Below are 25,747 nucleotides of genomic sequence, written 5' to 3' on the forward strand. Positions count from 1 at the left end.
CTGGGCAGTGGCAGTGCAGGAACAGGGTGTGCATCATGGCTGAGTGGAAGTGCAATGGGATTGACGACTGTGGTGATTCCTCTGATGAAGATGTCTGTGGTAAGCAAGAACATTGGATGCTCCTCAGTAGGGTGAGACTTGTCTGGGCCATGTGTGAATTAGGGACTGCTTTGTTCTCCTGGGCCCCAGCTTCCCTTGGGATGGTGGCAAGCTTCCCAGGAAGCTGTTGATGCTCTGAGGGGCCTCCCCATGAGTCTGGGACGCACGGTTTCCCCTGTGCCCAGGGTGTTGGTCCACCCTGCTGACATGAGCTGTGTGTGCCATAGCCCCCTGTACACCTGGTATGGTGCGGTGTGATGAGGGCAAGTGTATCCTGGAGTCCCTGATGTGCGATGACAAGGATGACTGCCTGGATGGCACAGATGAGCCCAGCACATGTGGTAAGTTACATGCAGCTGCTGGCTGCTGCCCATCTGGGTGGGGACAGGGGAAGGGGAGCCACAGAGCTGTCCTGCCTCATGTCACCCTTTGCTGTATCCCCACAGGTCGGAGCTGCTTTGTACGCAACGGGGGCTGTGCAGAGACGTGTACTGACACACACTGGGGAGTGCAGTGCTCCTGTGGGGCTGGCTGGGTGCTGCAGGCAGATGGGCAAAGCTGTGCTGGTAAGGGGAGGTCAGGGTGCATGTGCTTCCATGACATGTAGCCTTGGCCACTGACAGCAGTGTCTCCACAGAGCCCATGCTTCTGGGGAAGCACCTGCCTCTGCCCTGCTCCTGGCTGTGTGTCACACCTGGGCCCATAAAGATTGTGTCTAGATAATGTCCCAGCAGCAGCTGGTGCATTTTGGGGCTGAGGCCCATGTTCTGGTATCTAGACAGCTTGCCTGTAGTCCCAGGGTAGCAGTGGCAATGCTGTCTGGGGCAGCTCTGTGGCAGGCTGCTGACCTCACCTATCTGTGCAGATGTGGACGAGTGCTCCCTGGAGTACAGCCCCTGCAGCCAGCTGTGCACCAACACCCCAGGCACTTTCAGCTGTGCCTGTCTCCAGGGCTACACCCTGCGGCATGGCACCGCCTGCGAAGTGGCAGGTAGGGAGAGGAGGGGAGCCCAGGCTGGATGAGGGCTGGGCAGTGCCCCCGGCTAGCTGTGTCCCTGGTCAATGAGTGACTTTCCTCTCACCCTGGCAGACAATTCAACACAGATCCTGGTGGCCGTGGGGCAGGACCTGGCCGTTCTGGATGTACGGACCCAAGCCTACAGGCCCCTGCTCTCCACTGAGACCGAGCCCCGCGCGCTGGTGTATGACCTGCTCCGAGAAACCTACTACTGGCTGACAGAGGATGGAGAGCTCCGTGTTCACCACCCAGGGAAAGGCACACAGCCTCTCTATGCAGGTGAGGAGGATCAAGCGTGCTGGGTGCTGTAGCAGGGCTGAGATGGGTGCTGAGAGCTGGCCTGCCACCCCAGTACTGCTTTTCCTGTATAGAGGAAGGGGCAGCCTGAGTTTGCCACTCAGCCACACAGCCTGGAGCAGGTGTGCCTTAAAACTGCTCTGTCTCTACAGATGCCGGAGAGGTGAACAGCATCTCTGTGGACTGGTTCACAGGGCAACTGTACTGGGCCAGCAGCCATCCTCCAGCCATCTGTGCAGGGCTGGGTGATGGCCGTGGGTATGTGACAGTGCTGGGGAAGGACATTGCACCAGAGCAGCTGACAGTACATCCAGCTGCAAGGTGAGCAGTGAATGAGCCAGGGCTGGCCCAGGCTTCTGGGATTGCAGTGCTGGTGCTGACCGTGTGGTGCCTGCTGTGGGGCCATGGCAGCACTGGTATTATCCTGTGAAGTGGGTGCTGAGTGCTTGCCCCCAGGTCCCTGTACTGGGTCAACCGTGGACAGAGGGGCCGGACAGTCATTGCTGGAGCCGGCATGGATGGCTCAAACTGGCGGGAGCTCACAGTTGTGTCCATGGAGGAGCCTGTGGGGCTGAGTCTGGACCATGTGGCTGGCAGGCTATACTGGATCAGCGAGTACAAGGAGGTAGGGATGAGGGGCAGGAGGGCTCTCTCCCACCCAGGGAGATGATGAGGTGGGAGCTGGGAGGATGGCCTTGGTTCCGCTGTGTCCATGGCCAAAGCATGGGAGGGAGCAGGGAGCAGTGCCTAGGTCTGGCATACATCCCTGGGCTGGGAGAAGGGCCAAGGTGTGGGGATGCCACATGGCCACCGTGCCTTGCCTTGTCCCCAGTCCATCGAGACACTGCGGGTGGATGGCAGCGGGCGCCACTCCTTCCACGCTGTTTTGCGGAGCCACACGGAGCCGCTGGGCCTGGCCGTGTTTGAGAGCCGGTTCTTCTGGACCGATGGCACAGAGCTGGTGTCAGCCACCTGGGCCTCTCCCCTGGAGCACGCAGTGCTGCTCCATGCCCCTATCTCAGCTTTCACTGTGCTGCATGCACTGCAGCAGCCTCCCAGTGAGTACCTGCAGGTGCTGCACTGCTGCAGGGCTGGCAGCATGGCAGCAACCCCCACTACATCCCTGGGTGCTAGGGAAGGCTCACTGGGTCCTGGAGCTCCCCAGGTCCTGCCCAATGGTTTGCCTGTTCCTGTGATGAGGGGTTGTGGGGTTGGTACAGAGGGGACCTATTAAACTGAAGGAAAGGCCCATGGCTTTTGGTAAACCTGAGGCCCCTTAACTCACGTGACATTGCTACCCTGCCTCCAGCCCTTATCCAGTCCCAGGACAACCTGTGGTTTTTGGGGATTGGGAGAGATACTGGGGTCATGACTGCCTGAGCTTTTAACATCCTCTTGCTCCCAGGGGACACTGCTGCATGTGCTCTGGGCCTGTGCAGTCACCTTTGCCTCCTGTCCCCTGTGCATCCTCGGGGCTACAAGTGTGCATGTCCAGAGGGCCTCTTCCTTCTGCCCTCAGGGAAGTGTGCAGGTGAGCAGGGTCTGGCTCTCTGGGGTGGTATACATCCATGTGGGAGTTGGAGGAGGGCCATAACGGGCTGTGGCTTTGGTGGGATGAGGTTCCCAGCACACACCAGTGCTGTGACATTTCTTTCTTGGCTCATTCTGGTGATTCCGTCCAGTGTCCCTGGGGCTGTGCTCACACACTGCCCTTATGCTCTGCAGAGCTGTCCATCATGTATGCATCAGGAGAGGCCATCTCCCTGGTGCATGTGGGCCCTGGAACACACACCAAACAGGTGCAGGAGTGGCAGGAGCCCCTCCACCTGCAAGATGTGGACTGGCAGAGGTCAATACTCTATGGGACAGATGACCGTGGGACTCTGCTGCGTGTTGTGGGCCACCCTGGCAGGAGAGAGGCCATTGTGACTGGGCTGCCAGGTGAGAGACCCTATGGGGTGATAGAGGGCACACTCCTTTTCCTGATACTTCCTGAAGCCTGAGAATCTCCTGGGTGCAGAGCACAGTGGTCTGAACAGTCCGAGTGGTCTGTGCAGAGCACAGTGAGGCCATGTCAAGGCAGTGGGCAGCTGTGCCCTGGGTTTAGGGTCTAGGGGCACCCAGACAGAGGTGCAGGGTCATGGGACAGCCTCATAACTGCTTGCCTGCCTGCTCTTGCCAAGTCTGCTCTGCCCGTGTGGACATCCGCTCGGGGGACCTGTACTGGCTCGCATGTAACCGGAGGGACATCGGCGTGATCCGGACATCTGACAAGTCCCCGCGCATCCTGCACCGTGCTCGCAGCAGCATCCAGCACTTCTTCTTGGACTGGCAGCGTGGTGCTCTGTACTGGCTGGCCCGTGGGCAACCCCTGCAGGCACTGAGCCTGGCGGGGGGTGCTCCGTGGGATGCCTGGAATGAGACGTGGCCTGGAGACCTGCCTGCGGCCATGGACAGCAGAGCCTTCAGCGTGCTCTGGAGCTCAGCCCTGGGTGAGCCCTGGTGGTATGTGAAGCAGGGACTGGAGGTGGTGGATGTAGGCAGGGGTGATCAGCCATGCCCTACAAGCAGCAGGTCCCTGCCTGGGCAGTGGGGTGCTCATGGGGTAGACTCAGGATCCTGGCCTAAGCCATGAGGTCCCTGCCATAGCTGTGGGTTGTAGGGTGCAGGGTGGGCCATGAGGGATGCGGGCAAGCTCCAGGTCCTACCATGCCTCTACCTCACAGGCCTGCAGGCGCTGAGTCTGACCAAGCGGCAAGCAGTCACCCTGGCACCCAGCTGGTCCCATGGCCTCGTGGCCGCCTTTGAGCCATACCTGGTATCAGCAAATGGGACAGCTCTGCTGCTGTGGGACCGGAGGACGCTGGCCCTCGTTCTGTCCCTGCCGGCAGTGGGTGTGCAGGGAGTGGTGGCCTTCGTGGGCTCAGAGGTGCAGGCTGGTAAGAATGGCCATGGCTTTGTGCCTGGTGCTGCTGCTGTAGCTGGGTGGCCCGTGCTACTCTGAGCTGTGGCAGGGTGCCTGGCTACTGCTGGTCATATGGGGTGCTCTGGGAGGTGCCTGGAGTGTGGGGAGGGTACGGTCCCAACAAATTCCAAATCCTCTTGCCAGTGCCACCAAGCAAAGGGTCTGCCGTGCCACTCCTTCCACCTGTGACCACCACTATGAGGACAACCACAAGCACCACTGCTGCTTGGCCTACCACCTCCACCACAACACCACCGCCAAGCCAGACCACCACTGCACTCAGCACTACTCCTGCACCAACCAGCAAGGCTACCACATCACAAACCACCACCAGACAGTCCACATCAAAGAAGACCACCCCTGCACCAACCACTGTCCGGACCACACTGACCAAGACTACCACTGTGCAGCCAGCCACCAGTACCACTCGATCTTTTACAACTAAGATCACTGTCCCACAGCCAACCACAACCACCCCACGCTCAAACAGTTCTGCATGGGTGGTGACACCTACTCCACCCCTCCAGTCCAGCACTGCACACCCCCTGACCCCAGTTCTCCATCTGTCCTGTTCTCGCACGCATGTGCCCTGCCATGATGGCACTGGCTGTGTGGCCCAGGAGTACCTGTGTGATGGGGAGAAGGACTGTGCAGATGGCTCTGATGAGGATGGGTGCGCCCAGCTCTGCAACACCCCAGGTAGGAGCTATCCCCTGTGCAGCTGGGTCACCCTGTGCCAGGGCTTCTGGCTGCTTCCTAGTGGGGTTTTTGGGACAGGGTCCTGGTAAAGTCTGTATCCTGGGCTCTGATGCTTGTGACGTGACATATTGGTTCCTTCTGAGCTTGGCACTGGGCTTGAAGTGCTGTTGGAAAAGGATAGAGTTGATCTCACTGCTCATAATGGCCTAGATGTGGCTGAGTTGGGACTGCTGCAATTGCCTTGCTCAGGACCTAGGCTGCTGGAGATGCACTGTCTAGAAGGGACCAAGCCTTGTCACTTGTGGGGCCTTTCTAGGTCACTGGAGGGGTGGCAGAGGGTCTGGGCACCCTGGCTGCCTTCTGCAGGCAGTGCAAAGCCCCTTGTCTCCCCAGGGGCCTTCCACTGTGCGAGTGGAGCCGTGTGCGTCGGGGCGGGAGAGCGCTGCGACGGGGTGCCACAGTGTCCCGATGGCTCGGATGAGAGGGGCTGCTGGACCCCCACACAGGAATGTGCCCTGCGCTGCGACGCTGCCACCCGCTGCATCCCCAGGAGCTGGCTGTGTGATGGCCATGCCGACTGCCTGGACCACGCGGATGAGCAGGGCTGTGGTAAGGCCCTGGGGCTGAATGGGATGGACTGTTGGGGTTGCCTGCCCCACAGGTGGATGCACCAGGTTTCTTGTGGGTCCAGGAGCAGGCACTGCCCAGGGCAACCTGCTGAGAGGATGGGGACAGTGCCCCTGTTCAGCCTTGGCCTTTGCCCACAGTGCTGAAGGAGTGTGGTCCGGCTGAGTTTTCCTGTCGGAGTGGGCAGTGCGTGGCCCTGGCCCTGCACTGCGATGGTGACCATGACTGCCAGGACGGCTCAGATGAGGAAGGCTGTGCTGTGCCCCGGCCACTGCTCTGCCGTGAGGGTGAGGTGACGTGTTCCCACAGTGGGGAGTGTGTGCCAGAGGCCTGGCGCTGTGATGGTGCTGCTGACTGTGGGGATGGCTCAGATGAGCAGGTGAGTGGAGCAGTGGGGACACAGCCTGTCCCCACTCATGCCCAGGAGGGCGGGTAGCCTTTTTCACCCTCTGGCTTGCAGGGTTGCCCTTGGGAGGAAGAGCTGTGTGAGGACCAGCAGTGGGGCTGCTCCCATGGCCACGAGTGCATCCCTGATGTCTGGCGCTGTGATGGAGAGACTGACTGCACTGATGGCAGTGACGAAGCTGGCTGTGAGCAACACCCTTATTTTATTCCCTGTCTCACCCAGGGGTGGCTGGTGGGTGCCCAGCATGGAGGGAGATGGATATGTGTCCGTGCTGAGGTGAAGGGCCCCATATGCTAGCTGCCTATTCCCAGCAGCTCTGGTGGCTCCAGGTCTTGAGTAGCTGTTCTCCCTGCAGGGGCCAGTGGCCTTTGGATTAATATAGCCTGAAGCCAGGCTACTGCCACAGCTCTGGATGTGGCTGCAGCGAGCTCTGGCCAGCCTCTGGGAGCAGCTAAATCTGCCCCAAATGAGCAAAAGGAGCTGGTGGATGAGGTTCAGGGCGGCCTTCCCCACATGTCCCTGCAGGCCACCCTGCTCCTTGTCAGAGTAATGAGTACCCCTGTGGGTTGGGGTCCTGCCTGAATGCATCCCTGGTGTGCAACGGCCAGGAGGACTGCGCGGATGGCTCAGACGAGGGGGGGAACTGCTCTGTGCCCTGCCAGCGGTCCTGCACTCATCTCTGCTACTCCTCGCCTCAGGGCCCTGTGAGTGCCAGCAGCCCTGGGGCAGGGGCTTGTCATGCCATGATGCCCTGCTCCAGCTGCAGAAGGGAGCCTCGTGTCCCCAGGGTAGGCAGCTGATGGTGCCTTTCCCCCCAGCGGTGCTGGTGTGGCCCAGGCTATCGGCTTGCTGTGGATGGTCTGTCCTGCATGGACATAGATGAGTGCATGGAGTGGGGCAAGGGAGCCTGCAGCCAGACATGCCTTAATGTCCCAGGGTCCTACAGCTGTGGCTGTCTCCCTGGCTACTTGCTGGAGCCCGATGGCCACGTCTGCAAACTCACTGGTAAGTCCTGGGGTGGCCAAGCAGCACTGAGGCTGGCCCTGGCCCTCTAAGATACACTAGGGGCTGGTGGATACTTGTCTCCCTGTGTCTGCTGCCCATGGGAAACCTCATAGTCCTGTGAATGGGCTGAGTCCCAGCAAGCTCCAATGCCTGCAAGTGCTGTGTCCCTTGCCTGCATATGCTGGAACTATGGGACCATTAGTGCTGAGCAGGGTCTGTGTGGCTCTGTGTTACCCCAGGACCAGAGCCCAAGCTGCTGGTGGCTGTGCAGTCCGAGGTGTTGTCCTATGGCCTGCGGAGTGGCCATGAGGAGGTGGTGCTGGCCACTGACAAGGATCGTGTTGTCTTCTCACTTGACTATGACTTGGTGGAGAGGAAAGTCTTCTGGATGGACCTAGCCACAGAGAGCATCCGCTGGCAGGACCTCAACTCAGGAAAGAAAGGCACACTGGTCAAAGGTGGGTTGTGACAACGTGGGGTTAGCAGAGCTGGTGTCCCCCCAGTGTGCAGTCTCAAGGTTGCAGTGGAGTGCCAAGCTGTGATCCCTTATGTGGAGAAGCGCTAGTGGGAACGAGGTTGGGAAGAGCCAGAGCTCCTGAGATGGAGGGACCTGGGCTGGGAGCATTATGCTGAAGGGCCATGCAGCTGTCACCCCACACAGGTGCTGCCTCTTGGATGCATTTCAGGTGTGAGATCAGACTGTATAGCAGTGGACTGGCTTGGAAGGAACCTGTACTGGACAGATGGGGTAGCAGGGCAGGTGCTGGCCACTCGCTTGGGGGCTGCCTGGAAAGGGATACCAGAGTACACTGTGGTGATGGATGGAGACCTGGACCAGCCCCACTCTCTGGTGCTCCAGCCTCTGGCAGGGTAAGTCTGGGACAAGAGGACATAGGGACCTCCTTGCCATCCCTGCCCTGCCCCATTTTCCTCCGTGGAGGCAGATGAGAGGCTGGGGAAGAGGTTGGGATGGCCTCACCTTGGTGCTGTGAGGACTGCATGACAGGAGAAGAAAGAGCCCAGACACCTGCACCTGTATGGAGCTCTCAATACACCCATGATGAGATGGGAAGCTCTGGGCTGCCTTGGTGCTGGGTTGATGCTGTGTCAGGTCCATAGGCTCGTACCTGTCTTCCCACTAGGCTGATGTACTGGTCAGAGGTGGGGAGCCACTCAAGGCTGATGGAGGCCAGTATGGATGGGAGTTGGCGGCATGTGCTGCTGGCCCAGGGACTGGGCTGGCCCACAGCACTGGCCCTCGACCTCCCCACCCAGAGGATCTTCTGGCTGGATGAGAAGCTGGGCAGTGTTGGTTCTGCACGTCTGGATGGCAGCAGTGTGAAGGTGTGGTGGGGCATTGACGATGGGGCTCTGATGGGGACCAGGGTGGGCACTGACAGCCTCTCTGACAGGTCCTGAAGCTGCGCTGGATCCAGAGCCCCTTTGCAGCAGCTGTGTGTGAGGGGCAGCTCTACTGGTCAGAGAGGAAGACATGGTCTGTGCAGCAGGTGGACAAGGCCAGCAGCAAGAACAGAACCGTGCTGCTCAAACGGCACGGGCAGCCCCATGGCCTCCAGGTACCTTCTTGGGGAGCCCCAAGCCCTGCTGTGCCAGCTCTGCTGATCTTCCATCCTGCACAGCGCTGTTGTCCTCTGAGTGAGGAGGCACTGGGAGCTGTACCCCCATCCCAGTGGTCCTTGAGCAGCAGTCTCTGTGGCCAAGTGTCTCTGGTCCTCTGGGAGCATCTCTGCCTCACCATCCTGCCCCAAGCTGGGCTGTGTGTGGGTGTTGGTAGCATGGTGTGGTGTCAGTTGTGCTCAGCTCTGCCGGCAAGTGCTGACCGAGCTGAGGCTGAGCCTGCTGTCCCACAGGTGATGCACCCAGCCCTGCGCCCCGCGGCCCCCAACCCGTGTGAGACGCGTGGCTGCTCCCACCTGTGCCTGCTGAGCGCCAGGCACACTGGGCAGTGCCGCTGCCCTGCCGGGCTGATGCTGGCCGCCAATGAGACCACCTGTCTGCCCATCCGTGATTCGGCCTTTGCCCTCCTGGTCTCACCGGCAGCTGTGGCACAGGTACTATCCTCTGCAGCCAGCCCTGGGGGCTGCTCTTCTCACCACTGTCAGGGAAGAGGGGTCCCCATCCTAGTGCTGCCTCCTTCCTCCAGGTCTACCTGAAGGACCTGCCCGCATCTGCTGGATCCCAAGGGCTTCCCCCGCACCGAGCCCTGCCTTTGGCCAAGGTGAGCCGCCTGACAGCTGTTGACTATGCAGTGAAAGACAAGAGTTTGTACTTTGCAGAAGTGGGAGGCAACTCCATCGGACTGCTGCGCATGAAGGACTGGGGACGGCTGTCCTGGAAGAAGGCAGTAGCTGTGGAGGGCACGGTGACATCCCTGGCCTTGGACTGGCTGAGTGGGAACCTTTACTGGATTGGGGGACAGCCACCCACCATCCATGTGGCAGCTCCCAGGGGGCGGTGGGCCCTGGCACTACTCAGCGAGGGGCTGCAGGGTGCTGCCTGGCTGGCACTGTGTCCTCGTGCTTCCACCATGTGCTTTGTCACAGCAGCTGGCAGACATGGGCGTGGCGCTGTGGTGGAATGTGCGGCTATGGATGGCACTGGCCGCAGAGTGGTCTGGAAGAGAGCCCGGGCTCCCACTGGCCTTGCTTTTGGGGGTGCTGGCACCAGGCTGTACTGGGCAGACCATGGTGAGTGAGGACTGAGCCAGGGCACTGCAGAGGGGTAGCAGCAGTGGTGCAGGCGTTCAGTCTGCAAAGCACAGCCCTGAGGGGTGGCCCAGAGCCCTCTCTGTCACCACCCTGAAGCCTCTCCACTGTGCCTTGCAGAGAGAGGTACCATCAGCAGTGTTGAGCTGGATGGATCCCGCTTCCGGCTGGTGCGGGAAGGGCTGCATGGTCTCTCGCTCTTTGCCGTAGGAGAAGGCTTTCTGCTCTGGAGCACAACCTCTACCAACGGTAGGTCTGTCTGCTGTGCTTTGCCCAGCTCCTCCTACTGCACTAGGACACGGGGTTCTGCCAGTCCCTCTGGGGTGCAGGCTTACCCCTCTGTGGGGTGAAGAGCAAGCTAGGGGACCTCCCAGCTCAGGCACCCTTGTGGGAGGAGGTGGAGCGGTGCTGACCCCATGTGTCTCCAGGCTCCAGCAAGATCTGGCACAGCCGGCTGGAGAGGGCTGAGAACTGGTGGTTCCCAATGGAACAGGAGCTGGTTACCATGAGGATTTACAGCCAGTTCTCACAGGAAGGTGGGTCTGGGACTGCCCCAGCCCAGGGCATCTGTGGGGTTTCATCTGTGCCTTGAGGTGGCCGTGCTAACCAGTGCTGTTTTGGCAGGCACCAATGGCTGTGCGAAGAGCAATGGGGGCTGTGCCCAGCTCTGCCTGCCCAACCCTGCAGGGCGGCAGTGTCGCTGCTCCCCCGGATACCACCTGGTGCATGGGGCAGCGTGTGCGCTGGCACCGCCTTGCCGCGCCCCGCTGCAGGCCTGCCCTGACCTCCAGAGCTGCATTTCCAGAGAGCAGGTCTGTGACGGGCGCCCCGACTGTGCCGATGGCTCCGATGAGTCTGACTGTGAGTGCCTGCCCACAGCTGGGACATGCTGGGGTCCTGGGCACGGGACAGCCTGCCCAGTCTCCCCCAGTTTGGGAAGGGGGTCTTACTTGAGTCTCTACTGATCCATGCCCATCCCTCCAGGCGCCACAGTGAAGGTGGGGATGCAGGTCCCTGCAGTGGCACCATCAGGAATGTCCCATGTAGAACAAAAACCAGTCTCATCCATAGCTGCACCCCAGCCTCGGCAGCCCCGCCCCAGCCTATCTGCAGCCCCTGGCCCCCAGGAGCATGGAGAGCCTTTCGTGGTATCCCCCAGCACGGAGGAGGTGCTGGGGGCTGTGCCCTGCAGCAGTGAGACATGCAACCTGCGTGGGGACTGTGCCATCGAGGCTGGCCGAGTGATGTGCCACTGTGCCCTGGGCTATCGTGGTGACTACTGCGAGGAGGCCGAGGTGCAGCCCCTGGCAGGACCCATTACCCTGGGGGTGGCCGTGCTCCTGCTGCTTGCTGCTGCTGCTGTGGGGGCCCTGGCCTACATGCGGAAGCGGGACAGGCGGAGGAGGTGAGCTCTAGGGCTGGACTGGGCCAGGTACAACTGGGAGTAGAGAGGGACAGGGTCTCCTTGCCTAGGGATGGTGTGGAGTCCTGGTGGAGTCCTGATGCACTCCTGGGTTATATGGAAACCTCCAATCACCCCAGCAGGCTGTTACCAGGGGTTGTGGCAGGACTTTGGGATCTGCCCCATCTCTAGGAGTTGGCCGTGCCATTCTCGGTGTACATTTTTCCCTCTCCAGGACCTCAAGCACTGCTTCCACTCGGGTGCTGACCCTGTACCACCGTGAAAGTGATCCAGAGGAAGAGGATGAGGAGGAGGAAGAGCTTCCCCCCAAGAGTGATACATTTGTGAATGAAGCTTACGAAGGGAAAGAGGTGAGTAGCATCTGGAGCAGGCCTTGCTAGGGACCCCTCTGCCACCCTGCAGTGCCCCAGGGCCCAGTGCTGGCATGGTGCCCACTCCTGAAGCAAGCTCTGCCCTCCTGCTGAAGGAGAGGGGCAAGACCAGGCGTGCCTAGAGTTTGACAGGACTGTCCCACTCTGCCTGTGGCTGGACCCCCTGTGCTAAGGTGTGGAGTGGGCTTAGAGAGGTTGGGTCAGACTCACCCCTGATACACCCATCTGTGATTTCTGCAGGAGCTGCCAGCCCTGCTGAGGAAAGGACCATCTCACATCAACACCGTAATTTCATAAAGGAACGTTGTGCAGCATCTCTTGTGCCATTGTGATTTGTGTGTGGGCCAGGGAGGGGGGATTGGCTTGCTCTTTCTAGATGTCCAAGACCTAGGGAACGTAAGAATGAAGACAAAAAAATGTTTGGGAGGTTTATCAGGAAGTCTCCAAGTCCAACACACTCTCTGAGACTGTCCCTTGAGTACTGTCCCTCTGCAGCAAGGCTTAGCTTGTTGACCAGGGTGCTTTGGTAAAAGAATCTGGCCAAATAACTCTGCAAGGAAGCTGGCTTGGCTCTTACCTTGCTATGCAGGGGGCTGAAAAGGATTTTATAGTGGAGTTCTGACCTCTTGAGTGTCCCTTACAAACCAGTGAGACCAGTTTTACCACCTCACACCAAGCTAATTTTGAAAGGGGAAATAAATGCTATTTTTTTCTCTGTGATCTTCCTCCCCCCACCCTCCCCACTCCACCCTGAAGTGGCTGTACTGAAGTGGCTCTCCAGGAAGGAGAAATCTCTTCTCAAGCTGATTTTGACCATGGGGGGAAAGTCCTTTGGGAAAGTGCTATAAAAGCTAGATGTGCCCTTTTATAGACCTTTCTTCCCTGCTTCAGGCAAAACAGGGAAGTTGGGTGAGCTGTACCCACTGGCTCTCAGCCCAACCTGCCTGGCAGAAAGCCCATAACCATCCCACAGCACAAACCCATTGCTTTGAATTTATTTTGCTGTTCGCACAGTCCTGAGCTGGGCAGAGATGTGAGACAGGTGCTCCCCTCCCCTGCTGCCAGCTCTGAAGGTTACACACTTCTGACCTGTATGTCGCTTACATAGGAACACCAAAGCTGTCTCTGCCCAAGCTGCTGTGTACGGTACAGGAAGATGAGGTAAAAGTGGCACAGAGGGTCTGGAGCCACCTCTGGTCCTCAATCCAGCATGGCTCTGGCACAGTTGTAGATCCTGGAGCATAGTAGGCTTTTGAGGAAGTTGCAAATATTCAAAAGAGGCCCTTGGTCTTGTTTCCAGCCTGTTCAGAGGGGCCCCAGGAGAAGGGCATGGCTTGTAGGGGCAGGGGCCAGCACTGCTCTTGGTGCCAGGAAGGTGACTGTTGTCCCAGTGCTGGGACTATAAGTCAGAGTCACAAGGTGGGCTTCTCCCCCAGTGCTGTCCATCTTGTTCATCCTCCAGCACATCCCAGGGATTGTTGTAAGCTCTACTGGAGCCCGACCCAGCCTCTGTCACAGGGGTGGGGGGGAATTTGGGAGCCCTGCACTCTTTGCAGCAGTGATGGAAGCTGAGGGTGAGGGCCAGCCCCCCCAGGATCTCCAGACAGCTTCCCAAATAGCTCAGTACCAAGCTGTAGCCGACGGTCAGAGTGCTGCCAGACGGTGCAGGCAGTGCCCACAGCTCCTGGGTGTACCAGGAGCTGGGCACGAGGCTCATCAGCCCAGAGAGGAGCAGCACCAGCCCCGCCACGCCGGCCACCAGGTGCCGGGGCTCCGGCTGCCAGCAGCGAACACCCAGGGCAGCCACCACCAAGCCCACCAGGGTGACCACCAGAGAGGATGGCATCAGCCCTTGGGCCACCCGCACGGGCACCTGCTCAAAGTAGCCCAGCTCGTCAGCCTGCCCGCAGAGGCGGTCATGGGTGCTCTGCCGCTCCCTGCATATGTCCCAGATGCCCTGCTCCCAGACGACGTCCATGGGCTGGTCAGGTATGAGGCTCACCTGCCTCCAACTGGGTGCCAGCGTGCCCGTGAGTGTCAGCAGGAGCCCGCAGGGGCACAGCACCAGCCCCACGATCATCTCCGTCGGCGTCCGCATGCCGGGGAGGTGGGCGAAGCGGGCTCCAGAGGGCTCCCGCTCGCCCGAGGTCCGCGGGAGCTCCGGGGCTCGCTGGATAGAAGCTGTGGCACCGGTGCAGGCAGGGCGGGGGTCCCGCGGCGGTCCCGGAGCCCCTCAGGCGGGCAGCTCTCGGAGCCGCTCCAGCCCGGCCCGGGCCTGGGGAGGTGCGGGCAGGAGGCGGTGCCGGCGGGCGGAGCCCGGCCCGGGCAGGGCTGGCGGCACCTGCCGCGGGGACAGCGCCTTCCCGGGGGGCGGGAGCCCGCGGGGAGCGCCGGAGCTCCGGTTCCCGCTGCCCCTTCGCAGGTGGCGGGATGGGGGCCGTGCCCGGGCTGCTGGGGCGGCATAGGACCCTGTTACAGCTCCTTTCATTAACTGCATGGCAGCTTATTTTGCTATCAAATTAATTAATGAAAATAATTAAGATGAAATGCTGGCAGATCTCACATTTGGTAACTGGCCCAAGAGACCTCCCCATCTCCCTGTCCTTCAGGGAGAGAGAGCTCCTGAGCTTGGCCCTGCTCCTCCCGTCCCACGCTGCCCTCAGAGGGCACCCGCAGACGCAGCAGCTTGGCTCTTGGCAGGAAGAGTCCCTGGAATGTCCACTGAGACAGGTACGGGAAATCACCACATTTGAGAACGCCGCTGTGGGATTTTGAGCCCCAAAAAGCACTCGTCTTGGGCCTTACCAAATTTCCCTGAATTTCTGCCAGTCACACTGAGCCCAGGAGAGGGCAGCATCCTCTGTGGATCAATTTGGGATGAGCAACGCCGGCTGAGCTGGAAGGCTGGCTGCCTGTGTGTGCCCCACGGCAGTGGTTCCTGACCTTGGAGAAAGGAAGGCCTTCCTCTGGAGGGTTGGGTGGATCTGAGCGGGACCAGCTGTCCCCGGCTCCCTTCCCCACTCCTCTGTCCCACAGCTATTTGCCAAAGTCCTGAAGCCTTTCAGTTCTCTGGGCACTAGATCATTTTGGGGAGGGATTTTGAAATTGTTGAACACTGGATCTTAGTCCAGCTGGAAGGCAGGGGTGGGTTGGACTCAGCCAAAGGCTCATGTCCCCAGCCACATTTGCAGAGCAAGCCAGATGAACATAGCTCCAGAACAGGAACACCTGGCTTTGTTTTATGCAGCCAGTAGCTCGCTAAAACTTGGCACTCCTCATCTGGGAAACTAAGCTAGGGATTGCTGATTCCTTTCCTGCCCAATTAACTTCTGTAACTTTTACCCTACTCCAGCCACTGACTCTGTGCCAAGACACTCACTACTGCCCCGGGAGCCGTGGGTCCAACCAACACACCAAATGCTGCTGGTCTGATGTGTTTCCCGAGTCTGCCTTCTGCCATGGGATCCCCACACAGGAACAGGTGCTGCAAGCCTGAAACCTGAAAGTCTTGACTCTCTTGTGAGCTGAATCTGGACACCTTTCCATCTGGACACCAAGTGGAGGTTGGCTGTGAGATGTAGTGCTCCTGGAGGAGAGGGGGGCAGAGGGAAAGGGCTGGTAACAAGCTGGGTGGCACAGTGCCATGGATGAGCATCTATCAGTGCCCTTTGCCTCCTCCTAGCTCAGGAGGCTTTTACTAAGGTGACAAATCACAGCTTGGTGGCAGTGCTGTCAGGTATAGCAGTGGTTGCCCACGGACAATCCAAGCCAAGCTGTCAGCAGGTGATAGCAAGCCCTGAATCCTGCATGGTTGGCCAGGACTTTTCTCCCCATCCCAGATGTGTGGGTGGGGCATGTGCCAACCCTGACGGAAAGGGAGGAATTCTCCATTTTATTGGATTTGCCCACATTTTCCCCAGAAAGGCTAAGAAACCTAGAGGGTAATGCCCACCCTGGGTTTTGCAGTGCCTGCCCTAGGATCCTTCCGTCTGCAGCACCTTCCTTTTTCTCTCATCTGTTCCTCCCACAGTGCTGTGCCCCTCTTGCCCTTGCTCATGCAGGCTTGAGTCTGGGAGGTGGCCACTGCTTGGATCTGCAGCTGCAGCAGAAGCTGGATCCCAGGAGTATCACAATTATGCACCAGGGCAGGATTAAAAACCTGGGCCTTTCTAATTTATTAATAATGCCCAGGAGGATGCATCTGCCCTTTGGGCTGATGCCCAGGCTCCTGACTGTGGGACAATGATAAGCAGTTTAGGTGATGTGGCCCTGATGCTGGATGACCTGCCCTGAGTAAGCTTGGGGAAGGAAATGGGATTAACAGAGCTGTTTCCCGTTGCCACAAAGTTATAGATTGTTCATTTCTTCTCTTTTACTTTCTAATGAGGTGGTATAAAAAGCAATTCAAAGAAGTGCCTGGCCCTTTCCAAGCTCTGGGGAAGCATTTAAAGCCATCTGGCCGCAGAGATAAAATGGTCTGGCTGAAACTGCCTTCCTTCACACATTGCCCTAGTTACTGAGTGGGAAAAGCCACCTTACTTGGTGTTTCCTACTTCTCCAAGGCTGTGACTTAGTTTTTCCTACATTGGCATGTTACAGTCATCTCTTCAAGAACGTGATGGAAACTTTATCCAGGCCTGGTTGAGTTGGCTTGCATTTTATTACTATATTTCAACACCCCATTGTAAATTGGAGGAGCAGCAGAAGGCCTTGAGCTAATTGGACCTGGAAAAGATCTATGGCAGGAAAGTCAGAACTTGAGACTGGTTCCAAGGAAGAATAAAAAAAAAAAAAAATTCATTATGAGGTACTTAGTGTTGAGTTGCTTCTTCCAGCCTCAGATACCCTGCCTCACTGAAGGCTGGGAATGAAGTCAGGGCAATATTCCTGTGTCCAGCCTGTTCCCTGCCTCTCCCTAGCTGTCTGCTTCCAGCCACTGGTGGTGATGGCACCCTAGACTGGACAAGTACTAGTGTCTCTTAGGTGACAGTGTGAGGTCAGTGTGGAGAGGAGGACCAGTAGATTTTGGGTTACCCCATTGTCACACCAGCTGAGCAGAATTTGCCTGATGCCAGCAATGGCCAAAGAACACATGCACATGACAATCTCCCCAGCTTCCTATGTGATCCATAGCCTGATCAGACATCTAGGCCCAACTGAGCTTTCAAAATGTGGCTCTGGAGAGAAGAGCTTCCCTGCACAAAGGTAGCCCTGCCCCTCTGTTGTTAGCACTGAGACTTGGGGACAGGGGGGTCCTTTTCAAGGAGGTTACTCTGACTCCCTTCCTCAGCAGCAGCAGGATCTCTCAGCATCCTGTTTGCTGTGTGAGGAACAGTTGGGGCCAGGGCTGTTTAGCAGGAGCCTGCAGCTGGTAATTCCTGTTTACATCCCACTGACCCTGGGGCTTTGCCTGTGTCACATACGGCAAGATGGCCCCATACCACCACAGTGCCTGCATGTCCCTGATTCCTTCTTGGGTTCAAAGTGGGCTTGGCCCATGCTGGACACCAAGCCACAAGGCTGCCAGGTCTGTGGACATGTGCTGTGCCACCCTGGGTTGCCCTGTGACTGGCAGGTAGCCAGCAGGCACAATACTTGACCCTGGCTGTATATCATTTATCCTCTCTCTCACCTGAGGAGAATTCGCTTTGCAGAGTGTGGCAGTCACCTGTGTCTTGCCTGATGTAGGAGATGGGAACTGGCTGAGAACAGCGCCTGTGCAGGCAGGACCTGCACTTAGGGGGCTGCAATTTCCTCTGGTCTAGACACTTATGTAGCTCCACTATCCATCTGTGTTTGCCTTTCAGTTGAAGCTCTAAATCCCTGCAGGCTGGGATCAAAGCACGATGGCTCAAACAGCCCATGATGTGATTTTTTGCCTTAGAGCTGGTTGTCTAAGCCTCTCTTCAGTCTCCATCCCAAAAGAAAACTCCCTTAGCCAGGTGTCCCGGTTGAATGATTTTGTTCTGACCCATTTTGCTGCTTTTTCTTCTAGCGTTTTGCATGGGGCAATTTCTAAGAGGGCAAACTGAGGGTTCTCCTTGCTTTCTAGCCATGGCCCCTGCAGCATGTGAGTGCAAGTGGAACACGCTCTGCATTGTGCAAACAGCTGCAGTTGCAATGGGCTTCTCCCAGCCCAGCTCCCAGCTTCCTCCCTGGGCACACACACTGCTGTCTTTGTGCCTGCTGGGAGGCCAAGGACGAGCCCCAGGCAGGACAGGGTCTGTGATCCCCCTGGCTGGTTGAATGTGGAAGAGAGATCTGTGTATGCTCCCCAGAGCACAGACAGCAGTGGTCAGCACCTAGCAGGCAGCTCCATGCCCCAGCTATCCATCCTTTGTGGTGGCACTTCCACAAGCAGATTTATTAGCCTTCCACTTGCCCATTGACCTGCCCCCCGTTCCAGGCTGACCAGAGTGCGAACAGCAGCCCTGAAGATGCACTCCAGAGGGGTTATCAGAGAGCAGGGATGTGTTGGGCATTAAAGAGCTTGCAAGCACCCATACTGGCAGGGCTCACTCCAGGGCTGTGACCCAGCAGTGGCTTAACATATCCAGGCCTGAGGCCATTGCAGTTTTGGCTGTTCCCCCTGCTCAAAATTCAGCATGAGGGAGCTGCAATTTGGGGTCAGCATCCTGTAACGCCTGCAGGGAACAGTAAATCTGTCAATGAGCACTGAGGCCGTTCCTGCTCTCTTTCTGCAGCCCAGCTGTGAGTCTGAACACTATTCAGACTGGATCCTGGGAATGAGTTGTTGAAAGCCTTATTAGATGCCCCCCAGGTATTCACTCGTCTGTTAACCTCCCTCACTTTCTAAACTGCTGCACTTGGACTTGCCAGATTGCCCAGTGCTGCTTTCAGTTCCGAGAATGATACAAAAAGCATTTTTACAGCTATATTTATTTTTGTCTGACTCAGTCCTGAAATGGTTGGGAGTAGTTTAGACATGAAGCTCTTGTGCTGAGTTTTGAAGGTGCAGGCCTTTTCAGACAAGAGTAAGAGAGCAGTTAAAGCTGTGTCTGGCTGTGGAAACTGCATGTTTGTCCAGTTCCTGGGCCACAGATCTTGCAAGTTAAAAGGCAAAGGTAGTGCTTGTGGGTGCACAGCATGTTGCAACTGGCAAGGCAAAAGCATTGCTCCATGATGGAGGTTCATCTCATTACACTGTAAATGTGACTCCTCTGCATGGACTTTGATCTTCCATTGGGCCGAAACACCTGAAACCAAAGTGCAGATGGCTTATGCATGTGCCTTTACGTATTTGCTGGGAGTTTGGTCAGTTTTGTGGGCCAAACCATTGGACATATAGCCAAGGCCACAGTGGAAAAGACCTGCTTAAACCTTTCCCCTTGAGAAAGCCCTGGGTGGGAGACAGCGGTGACCTGTGCCCGATCTGGAGGCTGAGAAATTGTGAAACTTCTGGTATATGGGAATTCATTCTAATAGTTGTGGATGGAGAGATAGCTGTATCTTGTTTCTGTGTTATTTCATTGAGTTACGGAATGTTTTGGGTTGGAAGAAACTTTCAAGATCATGTACTTTCAGCCTCCCCCACCATAGGCAGGGACCTTTTACACTAGACCAGGTTGCCCAAAACCGCATTTAATCTAGCCTTCAACACTTTCAGGGATGAAGCATTCACAAATTCTCTGGGCAAACTGCTCCAGTGACTCACCACCCTCACAGTATAGAATCAAAGAATATCCTGAGTGAAAGGCAACCACAAGGATTATCCAGTTCAGCTACTGCCCCTGCACAAGACAACCCCAAGAATCACATCATGTGTCTGAGGGCATTGTCCAAACACTTACTGAATTCTGTCAGGCTTGGTGCTGTGACCCCTTCCCTGTAAAGAATTTCTTCCTAATATCTAATATAAACTTACACTCTTTCAGTGTAAAATCATTTACCCTTGTTCTACCACTACATTCTCTTGTAAAATATTCCTCTCCAGCTCTCTTGTAGGCCCCTTTAGATACTGGAATGTGCTGTAAACTCTTCCCAGAGTTTTCTCCAGGCTGAGCAACCCCAGCTCTCTTAACCTGTCTTCATAAGAGAGATGCTCCAGCCCTCCTCTGGACCTCCTCTGGACTTGCTCCAACAAGTCCATGTCCCTCTCATGCTGGAGGTCCCAGAGCTGGATGCAGCACTCCAGGTAGGGTCTCACCAAAGTGGAACAGAGGCACAGAATCCCCTCCCTTGCCCTGCTGCCCACACTGCTTCAAATGCAGCCCAGGACAAGTTGGCTTTCTGGGCTGCAAGGGCACACTGAAGATAATGTTCAGCTTTCTGTCCACCAAAATCCCCAAGCTTTTCTCCTCTGTGCTGCTCTCAATCTGTTCTCTACCCAGCCTGTATTTGTGGTTGGGATTGCCCCAACCCAGCTGCAGGATCTTGCACTTAGCCTTGTTGAACATCTCAAGCCTGCCCAGATCTCTCTGGATGGCATCCCTGCCCTGCAGCATGTTGACCACACCACACAGCTTGTTTTCATCAGCAAACTTGCTGAGAATGAACCGGATCCCACTGTCCCTGTCACTGACAAAGACATTAAACAGCTCTGGTCCCAGCCGAGGCCACCTAACACCACTTGTCACTGGTCTCCACTCGGACATTGAACAGAGGACCACAGCTGTTTTAGTGCCACCACCCAGCCAATTCCTTCTCCACTGAGTTGTCCATCAGCCAAATCCACATCTCTCCAGTTTAGAGACAATTACGTTTTGTGGGACAGTGTCAAATGCTTTGCAAAAGTCTGAGTAGACAATGTCAGTTGCTCTTCCCTTAGCCACCAACCCTGTAACCCTCTCATAGTAGGCCACCAAATTTGTCAGGCACAATTTGCCCTTACTTAAGCCATGCTGACTGTCACCAATCACCTTATTATTTTCCTTATTATGTGCTTTAATCACCTTATTATGTGCCTTAGCATAGTTTCCAGGAGGATCTGCTTCATAAGCTTGCCGGGCACCAAGGTGGCACTGAGAGGTTTGTTTGTGTTTTTCTTATTTCCTTTTTTTAAAAATGCTTTCCCATTCCCAGTCAGTGGTGCTTCACCAGACTGCCATAACTTCTCAAATATGATGGATAGAGGTTTAGCCACTTCTTCTGCCAATTCCCTCTGGACCCACAGATTTATCTCATCAGGTCCCATGGACTTGTGCAACTTCAGGTGTCTGAGATGGTCTCAAAACATTTCTCCTAAAGCAATGTTCCTCATTCTCCCGATCCCTGCCTTTGACTTTTGCAAGTTGGTTGGTGTGCCTGGAGCACTTGGCAGTGAAGACTGAGGCAAAAAAATCATTGAGTACTTCAACCTTCTTTATGTCTTGGGTAATCAAGTCTCTCATTCTCCCTTTTATTACTGATGTACCTATACAAGCTCTTCTTGTTGCCCTTGACACCCTGGTCAGGTTTAATTCTGTCAGGGTGGGCAGTTCCTAACCTGATCCCTGGCTGCAATATATCTGTATTCCTCCCAGGTTACTTGGCCTTGCTGCCACCCTCTGTACACTCCCTACAGGAGGGTTTGAGTCTGAGTTTGTCCAGGGACTCCTTGTTCATTCACGTGGGCCTACTGGCATTTTTTCCAGTCTTCCTCTTCATTGGGATGCATTGCTCTGGAGCTTGTAGGAGGTTATCCTTGAATACTAGCCATCTTTCTGCCCCTCTTCTCTTCAGACCTCTACAAAGCAAATCCCTGAAGAGGCCAAAGTGTTGTGGCCAACATGTAGGACCCAGTATCTGGTCTTGTCATACCTTGGCACCTCGATCCAGAGTCTTACCAGCATATCCCATGTCTCATTCTCTCCTTGGGGTGAATTGATCCATTTCAAAGTGTTTTATACCTGACTTGAATTGAATATCATCTGGATTATGTCAAATCCTTTCTTTGCCAGGTCTTTAAGGTCATCTGATGGGTCTACTTTCTGGCATTCCTCTGGCCTTGATTTCTTTAACATTATCCACAATATTTCTAAGATAGTGTATCATGACTTCTAACCCACAGTATGGAAGCAGTAAATAGTAGGAAAGCCAGGACTGTTTTCCTGCGGTTCCTTTCTGTATATTTCTTTCTAGTCTGACTGTAAGCCAGGAATAGTCTTGTCAAGGTGCTTTATTTGCTCTAATTTTATATCCATCTTTCATCTAGATGGTATTTCCCTTTCTGACAAGAAGTCTGAATGGGATAACACAAAGTCCTTTATGGAGGTCAAAATTTTCACATCTGCTGCTTACCCTTTATCTGCCAGATCTTTGAGAAATAAAATTTAAATGGTTTGGTAAAAAATAGTTCTTAAGAAATTGCAGTTATTTGCTTCTCAATCCCCATACTAGCCCCTTGGTGCCTCTGAACTAATCCTTTGTGTAGCTCAATTTTCTAGACACTGAATTATGGATCTGTAACTTGACTTCAAGCCTTTTAAACAGGATGCTGTGCTCATTCTGTGCCACTTCCTTGTTTCCACTCCAGCAGGTCTTGGAGAGTATGTCTTGGGAACTGGACACAGCTCCTCCTCTGATAATGAGTGTTGCTATAGCTCATACACATTTTACCTGGCTAAAAATTCAGGAACCTCTTATTTCACAATCTTAGCTCATTTCCTGACCCTTTTCTCTTCATCATTAAGGCTGAATGCTGGGACAAGAGTTTGGTTATAGATGCCTAAGAGAGAGACTGCAGTCATCATTTTATATTGGTGGTTTGTGGAAGGTAATGGATCTCTTCAGTGAGATATTCACCTCTCGATTCAACTTTTATGTGGAAGCTAAATGCACAAAAGGCAGCAGAGCCATCAGTTTCTTCCATGTGCTTTCCTCAAATGAATAAGGGTGATGTTCTTACCCTCCTCTTGCTCCTTCCTCTTCACTCTCCCAGTGTTGCTTCTCATGTCTATCACATAAGCTGTCTCCTCACTGGAAGCCAACAGTGGGCACAGAGCTAACTGGCTTGGTCTAAGGCCACCTGCAGATGTTTGAGCTTTGCTAATTCTCAGATCTTTCCTCTGCTCTGTTTTCCCCCTCTCCCTCCCTTTTATAAAAAAGCTGGTTGCAAGGAATTACTACTGTAGCACTGGGATTTTAGGAAAAAAAAAATCTCCTCTGAGAGGCAGCCCTGGGAGTGACAGCTCCTCAGAACAGAGTTGACCTGCCACCTTTGGGGGTTTGGTTGTGTTGGTTAGATAAAACCACCTGGCTTGCTGCAACACTGGGAATAGTCTTGCTCCCAGAGGCAGGCTGGACCAGAGACTGGGGAGGACTCTTCCCTACAGTGCTGCCATGGGTCTGCAAAAGAAAATATTCAGTCCCTACAAAAGCCAGGTTATTCTCTCACATCGGGAGCACATCTGCACTGCACTTGGATACAGCAGCCCTCTCTTTCTGCAAGGTGGCCCCATGTTACTCATAGGTATGATGGCAATGCGGCACATGCAGGAGAGCTGACCTTGCACTCTTCCCTCAGGCCTGTCACTGCATTTGGAATAGTCTTACTGAAATGTCTGAACTCGCTAGCTTGTTGCTGAGCTTCCTGAACACCAGAATTTGGGATTTAGTAGTAGGGCTGGGAATGCTTCCATCTTTTCCCATGGCCTGGACTGCCTGGATGCCCTGGGAGCTGATGCCTGTTCCATTGTTTTCCTGTCTTTGCTACTGCAGCAGTAATTAGTATAAGGTATAATTACAAAGTTGCTCTGGAATATATGCAAGGCCATTGAGCTGCATTGCAAAGTCCTCTGTGTTTTCTGCTCCTTTTAGTTCTGTGACAAATGCAGACCCTTTGGTTTAAAGTAGGAAGCTAGTGGCAATGTAGGTATGAGCTGGCACTAAGTTCCATGCTCCCTTCTTCATCCTATAGACCCTTCATCTGTCCTCTCCAAGGTAGCCTATGGGTACTCAAGATGTGAAATATGGCAACTGTGGATGTAAACAAATTATTGTAGCTTAGGTGCTTGGTGGAGAAATAATGGCCAAAAAAATCTGGAGATGTGTCCTGGAGGTCAGCAAGAGATAAAAAGGTACTCCCATCTTTTGGAGACATCCAGGATTATCCAGGCAGCACCAGTGGTACCTGGCACAGAGAACTCACAGGACATGTTTTTCGAGGGTGGGCAGAAGGTATCTTGCAAAGATGGCTCAGCTTGGCTCTTCTGGCCTTTCACACCAGTGCCTGCCTTTGGATGATGGAGTAATGGGCTTGCTCCCAAGACACACCCCAAATCAGACAGCAAAGAAGACCCATTTTTTTTTCCAGGAAGTTCACTACAGATCTTGGAAAACATGGCAGTTTACAGCTTGGTCCCTGAATAAACTTGTGCATGTTTTTGCTAACTACCACCAATACTCTTCCCTCAGCCCTCTGATTCACTAAGACCTACCTTGTTTTCACATACCAGCAATGCCTCCAGAGCTGGGCAGTTATCAGAAGACAATGAATCACCTAAAACATCTGCTAACTCATTCTGTAGGAGCTCGTCTTACTCATAGCACAAATTCCAACTCTCAGCTGCTCTGAAAATTTTTTACCCACAACATATGCAGCCACTCCCGGTCACATTTTTGCCATCTCAGTGAGGGACACAGGCCCACATATCTGGAAGACAAAGTCAGCAGCTGCAAATCTCACAAACGGACCAAGGATTTCCCTTCCACTCAGGAGGAAACTGGTACCCATCCCTGATGCTTGTTTTTAGAAATTTTTTTTTTTTCAATGGTAGAGGTTCCCTTCGGTTCTGAGTTTTTTTGCTATAACACCAGACAGAGAATTCACTTGGTGGCTGGTGCCTCTAGTGCAATAATGTGCCAGCAGGCTTGTCTTAGCAGGGCTGACCATTCAGAGAGATATTCACCTTGATGTCAGCTACATCTGCAAAGCCAAACAGGATCCAGTTCTGATCCTGCTTTTTTTTCTACCTTGGCTGGATTGGCTTCTAGACTGCTCCATAAATCATTGTCCAGTGATAAAATACCAAGGGGGCCTGGGTTTGTCTGACTTCTTGAGAAGTCAGATTTTATCTCAGTAAACACAGCCCCTGGGACTTGATGATCTTAAAGGTCTTTTTCAACCTAAACAATTCTATCATTGTATGGCCTTTGTGCACCTTGGGTGTTCTTAGGTAGGAATGTTATTGTGGGCCCTGGATGAGGCACAACAGTACTATCAAATGGTTCTGTTCCAAGAAATAGGAAGATTTCATCTTGGTTTGTAGCATAAACATTTAGGAATTCTGTGTGGTTTTCAGAGAGAAGATCTGTTCAGTATTGCTGTACCTTCTTGTACCTCTATGTTCCCTTGGACTGTATCCTTAGCCATGACACCCTCTGTGCCAGGAAGCCTGTAAGGCATTACAGACCTCAGGTCTCAAGTGTTTTTTTTGTAGGTGGGCAACATTCAACCAGTTCACTCTGTCACCTCATGTGGGGTACTGTCCCTCCCCTCTGTGGCTGTCCAGCAGCATCAACTGGCTTAGCACAGTCCCGTGGTATAAGTGTGCCCTCCTGTGAGGGGTTATTGCTTCACTCCATCACAGAATGGCTGGGGGTGGAAGTGACCTCTGGAGGTCATCTGGTCCAATTGCCTTTGTCAAGCACAGCCACCTACAGTAGGCTGTCCAGAGCAATGTTTTGGAATACCTTCAAGAATGGAAATTCCACAGCCTCTCTCTGGACAACTGTGCCAGTGCTCAGTCACCCTTATAACAAAGTTGCCTTCCAGATGGTCAGCCCCCATCATGTATGAGAATTTAGACAGAGTCTGTGCAACTTCTCTGGGCAATCAGTGCTGGTGATTAGTCATTCTCACAATAAAAAAGTGCTTCCTGGTGTTCAGATGGAACCACCTCAGTTTCTGCCCATTACCTCCAGTCCTGTCACTGGGCACCACTGGAAGGAGCCTGGCTTCACCTTCTTTGTCCCCTCCCTTCAGGTATTTATATAGATGAATAAGATCCTGTCTGAGTCTCCCCTTTTCCAGTCTGAACAACCCAATTTCTCACAGCCTTTCTTCACAGGGAAGATGCTCCAGTCCCTTCATCATCTTCAGGGCTATGTATCTCTTGTACTGTGGAGCCCAAAAAATAAACAATTCACCCAGAGTGGCCTCACCAGTGCTG

General features: G+C 54.8%; 2 protein-coding genes across 2 annotated transcripts; one reads left to right on the top strand and one right to left on the bottom strand.

The window, feature by feature from the left end:
* Nucleotides 1-3,849: 3,849 nt before the first annotated feature.
* LOC128787023 (low-density lipoprotein receptor-related protein 4-like) lies at nt 3,850-11,945 on the top strand. The gene is made up of 20 exons (XM_053940870.1): nt 3,850-3,906; nt 4,141-4,353; nt 4,524-5,078; nt 5,472-5,687; nt 5,846-6,084; nt 6,166-6,295; nt 6,637-6,815; nt 6,930-7,116; nt 7,356-7,574; nt 7,803-7,986; nt 8,259-8,460; nt 8,529-8,693; nt 8,988-9,188; nt 9,281-9,824; nt 9,963-10,091; nt 10,271-10,378; nt 10,467-10,703; nt 10,827-11,247; nt 11,480-11,615; nt 11,877-11,945. Exons 1-20 carry the CDS (start codon nt 3,864-3,866, stop codon nt 11,931-11,933), a joined length of 4,365 nt encoding a protein of 1,454 aa, XP_053796845.1. The 5' UTR covers nt 3,850-3,863; the 3' UTR covers nt 11,934-11,945.
* Nucleotides 11,946-12,668: 723 nt separating this feature from the next.
* CLDN23 (claudin 23) lies at nt 12,669-13,857 on the bottom strand. Its single transcript, XM_053941217.1, has one exon. It carries the CDS (start codon nt 13,732-13,734, stop codon nt 13,036-13,038), a length of 699 nt encoding a protein of 232 aa, XP_053797192.1. The 5' UTR covers nt 13,735-13,857; the 3' UTR covers nt 12,669-13,035.
* Between the last annotated feature and the right edge of the window lie 11,890 nt (nt 13,858-25,747).

The sequence above is a fragment of the Vidua chalybeata genome, chromosome 4 (assembly GCF_026979565.1).
Source record: "Vidua chalybeata isolate OUT-0048 chromosome 4, bVidCha1 merged haplotype, whole genome shotgun sequence".
Taxonomy (NCBI): Eukaryota; Metazoa; Chordata; class Aves; order Passeriformes; family Viduidae; genus Vidua; species Vidua chalybeata.

Excerpts from the sequence above, each read along its gene's own strand:
- LOC128787023 (XM_053940870.1), top strand. The coding sequence starts at position 3,864 with ATGGACAGCAGAGCCTTCAGCGTGCTCTGGAGCTCAGCCCTGG. Across the intron at positions 5,079-5,471 it reads CCAGCTCTGCAACACCCCAG|GGGCCTTCCACTGTGCGAGT; the intron begins GTAGGAGCTATC and ends TTGTCTCCCCAG. Across the intron at positions 6,296-6,636 it reads TGGCAGTGACGAAGCTGGCT|GCCACCCTGCTCCTTGTCAG; the intron begins GTGAGCAACACC and ends ATGTCCCTGCAG.
- CLDN23 (XM_053941217.1), bottom strand. The coding sequence starts at position 13,734 with ATGCGGACGCCGACGGAGATGATCGTGGGGCTGGTGCTGTGCCCCTGC.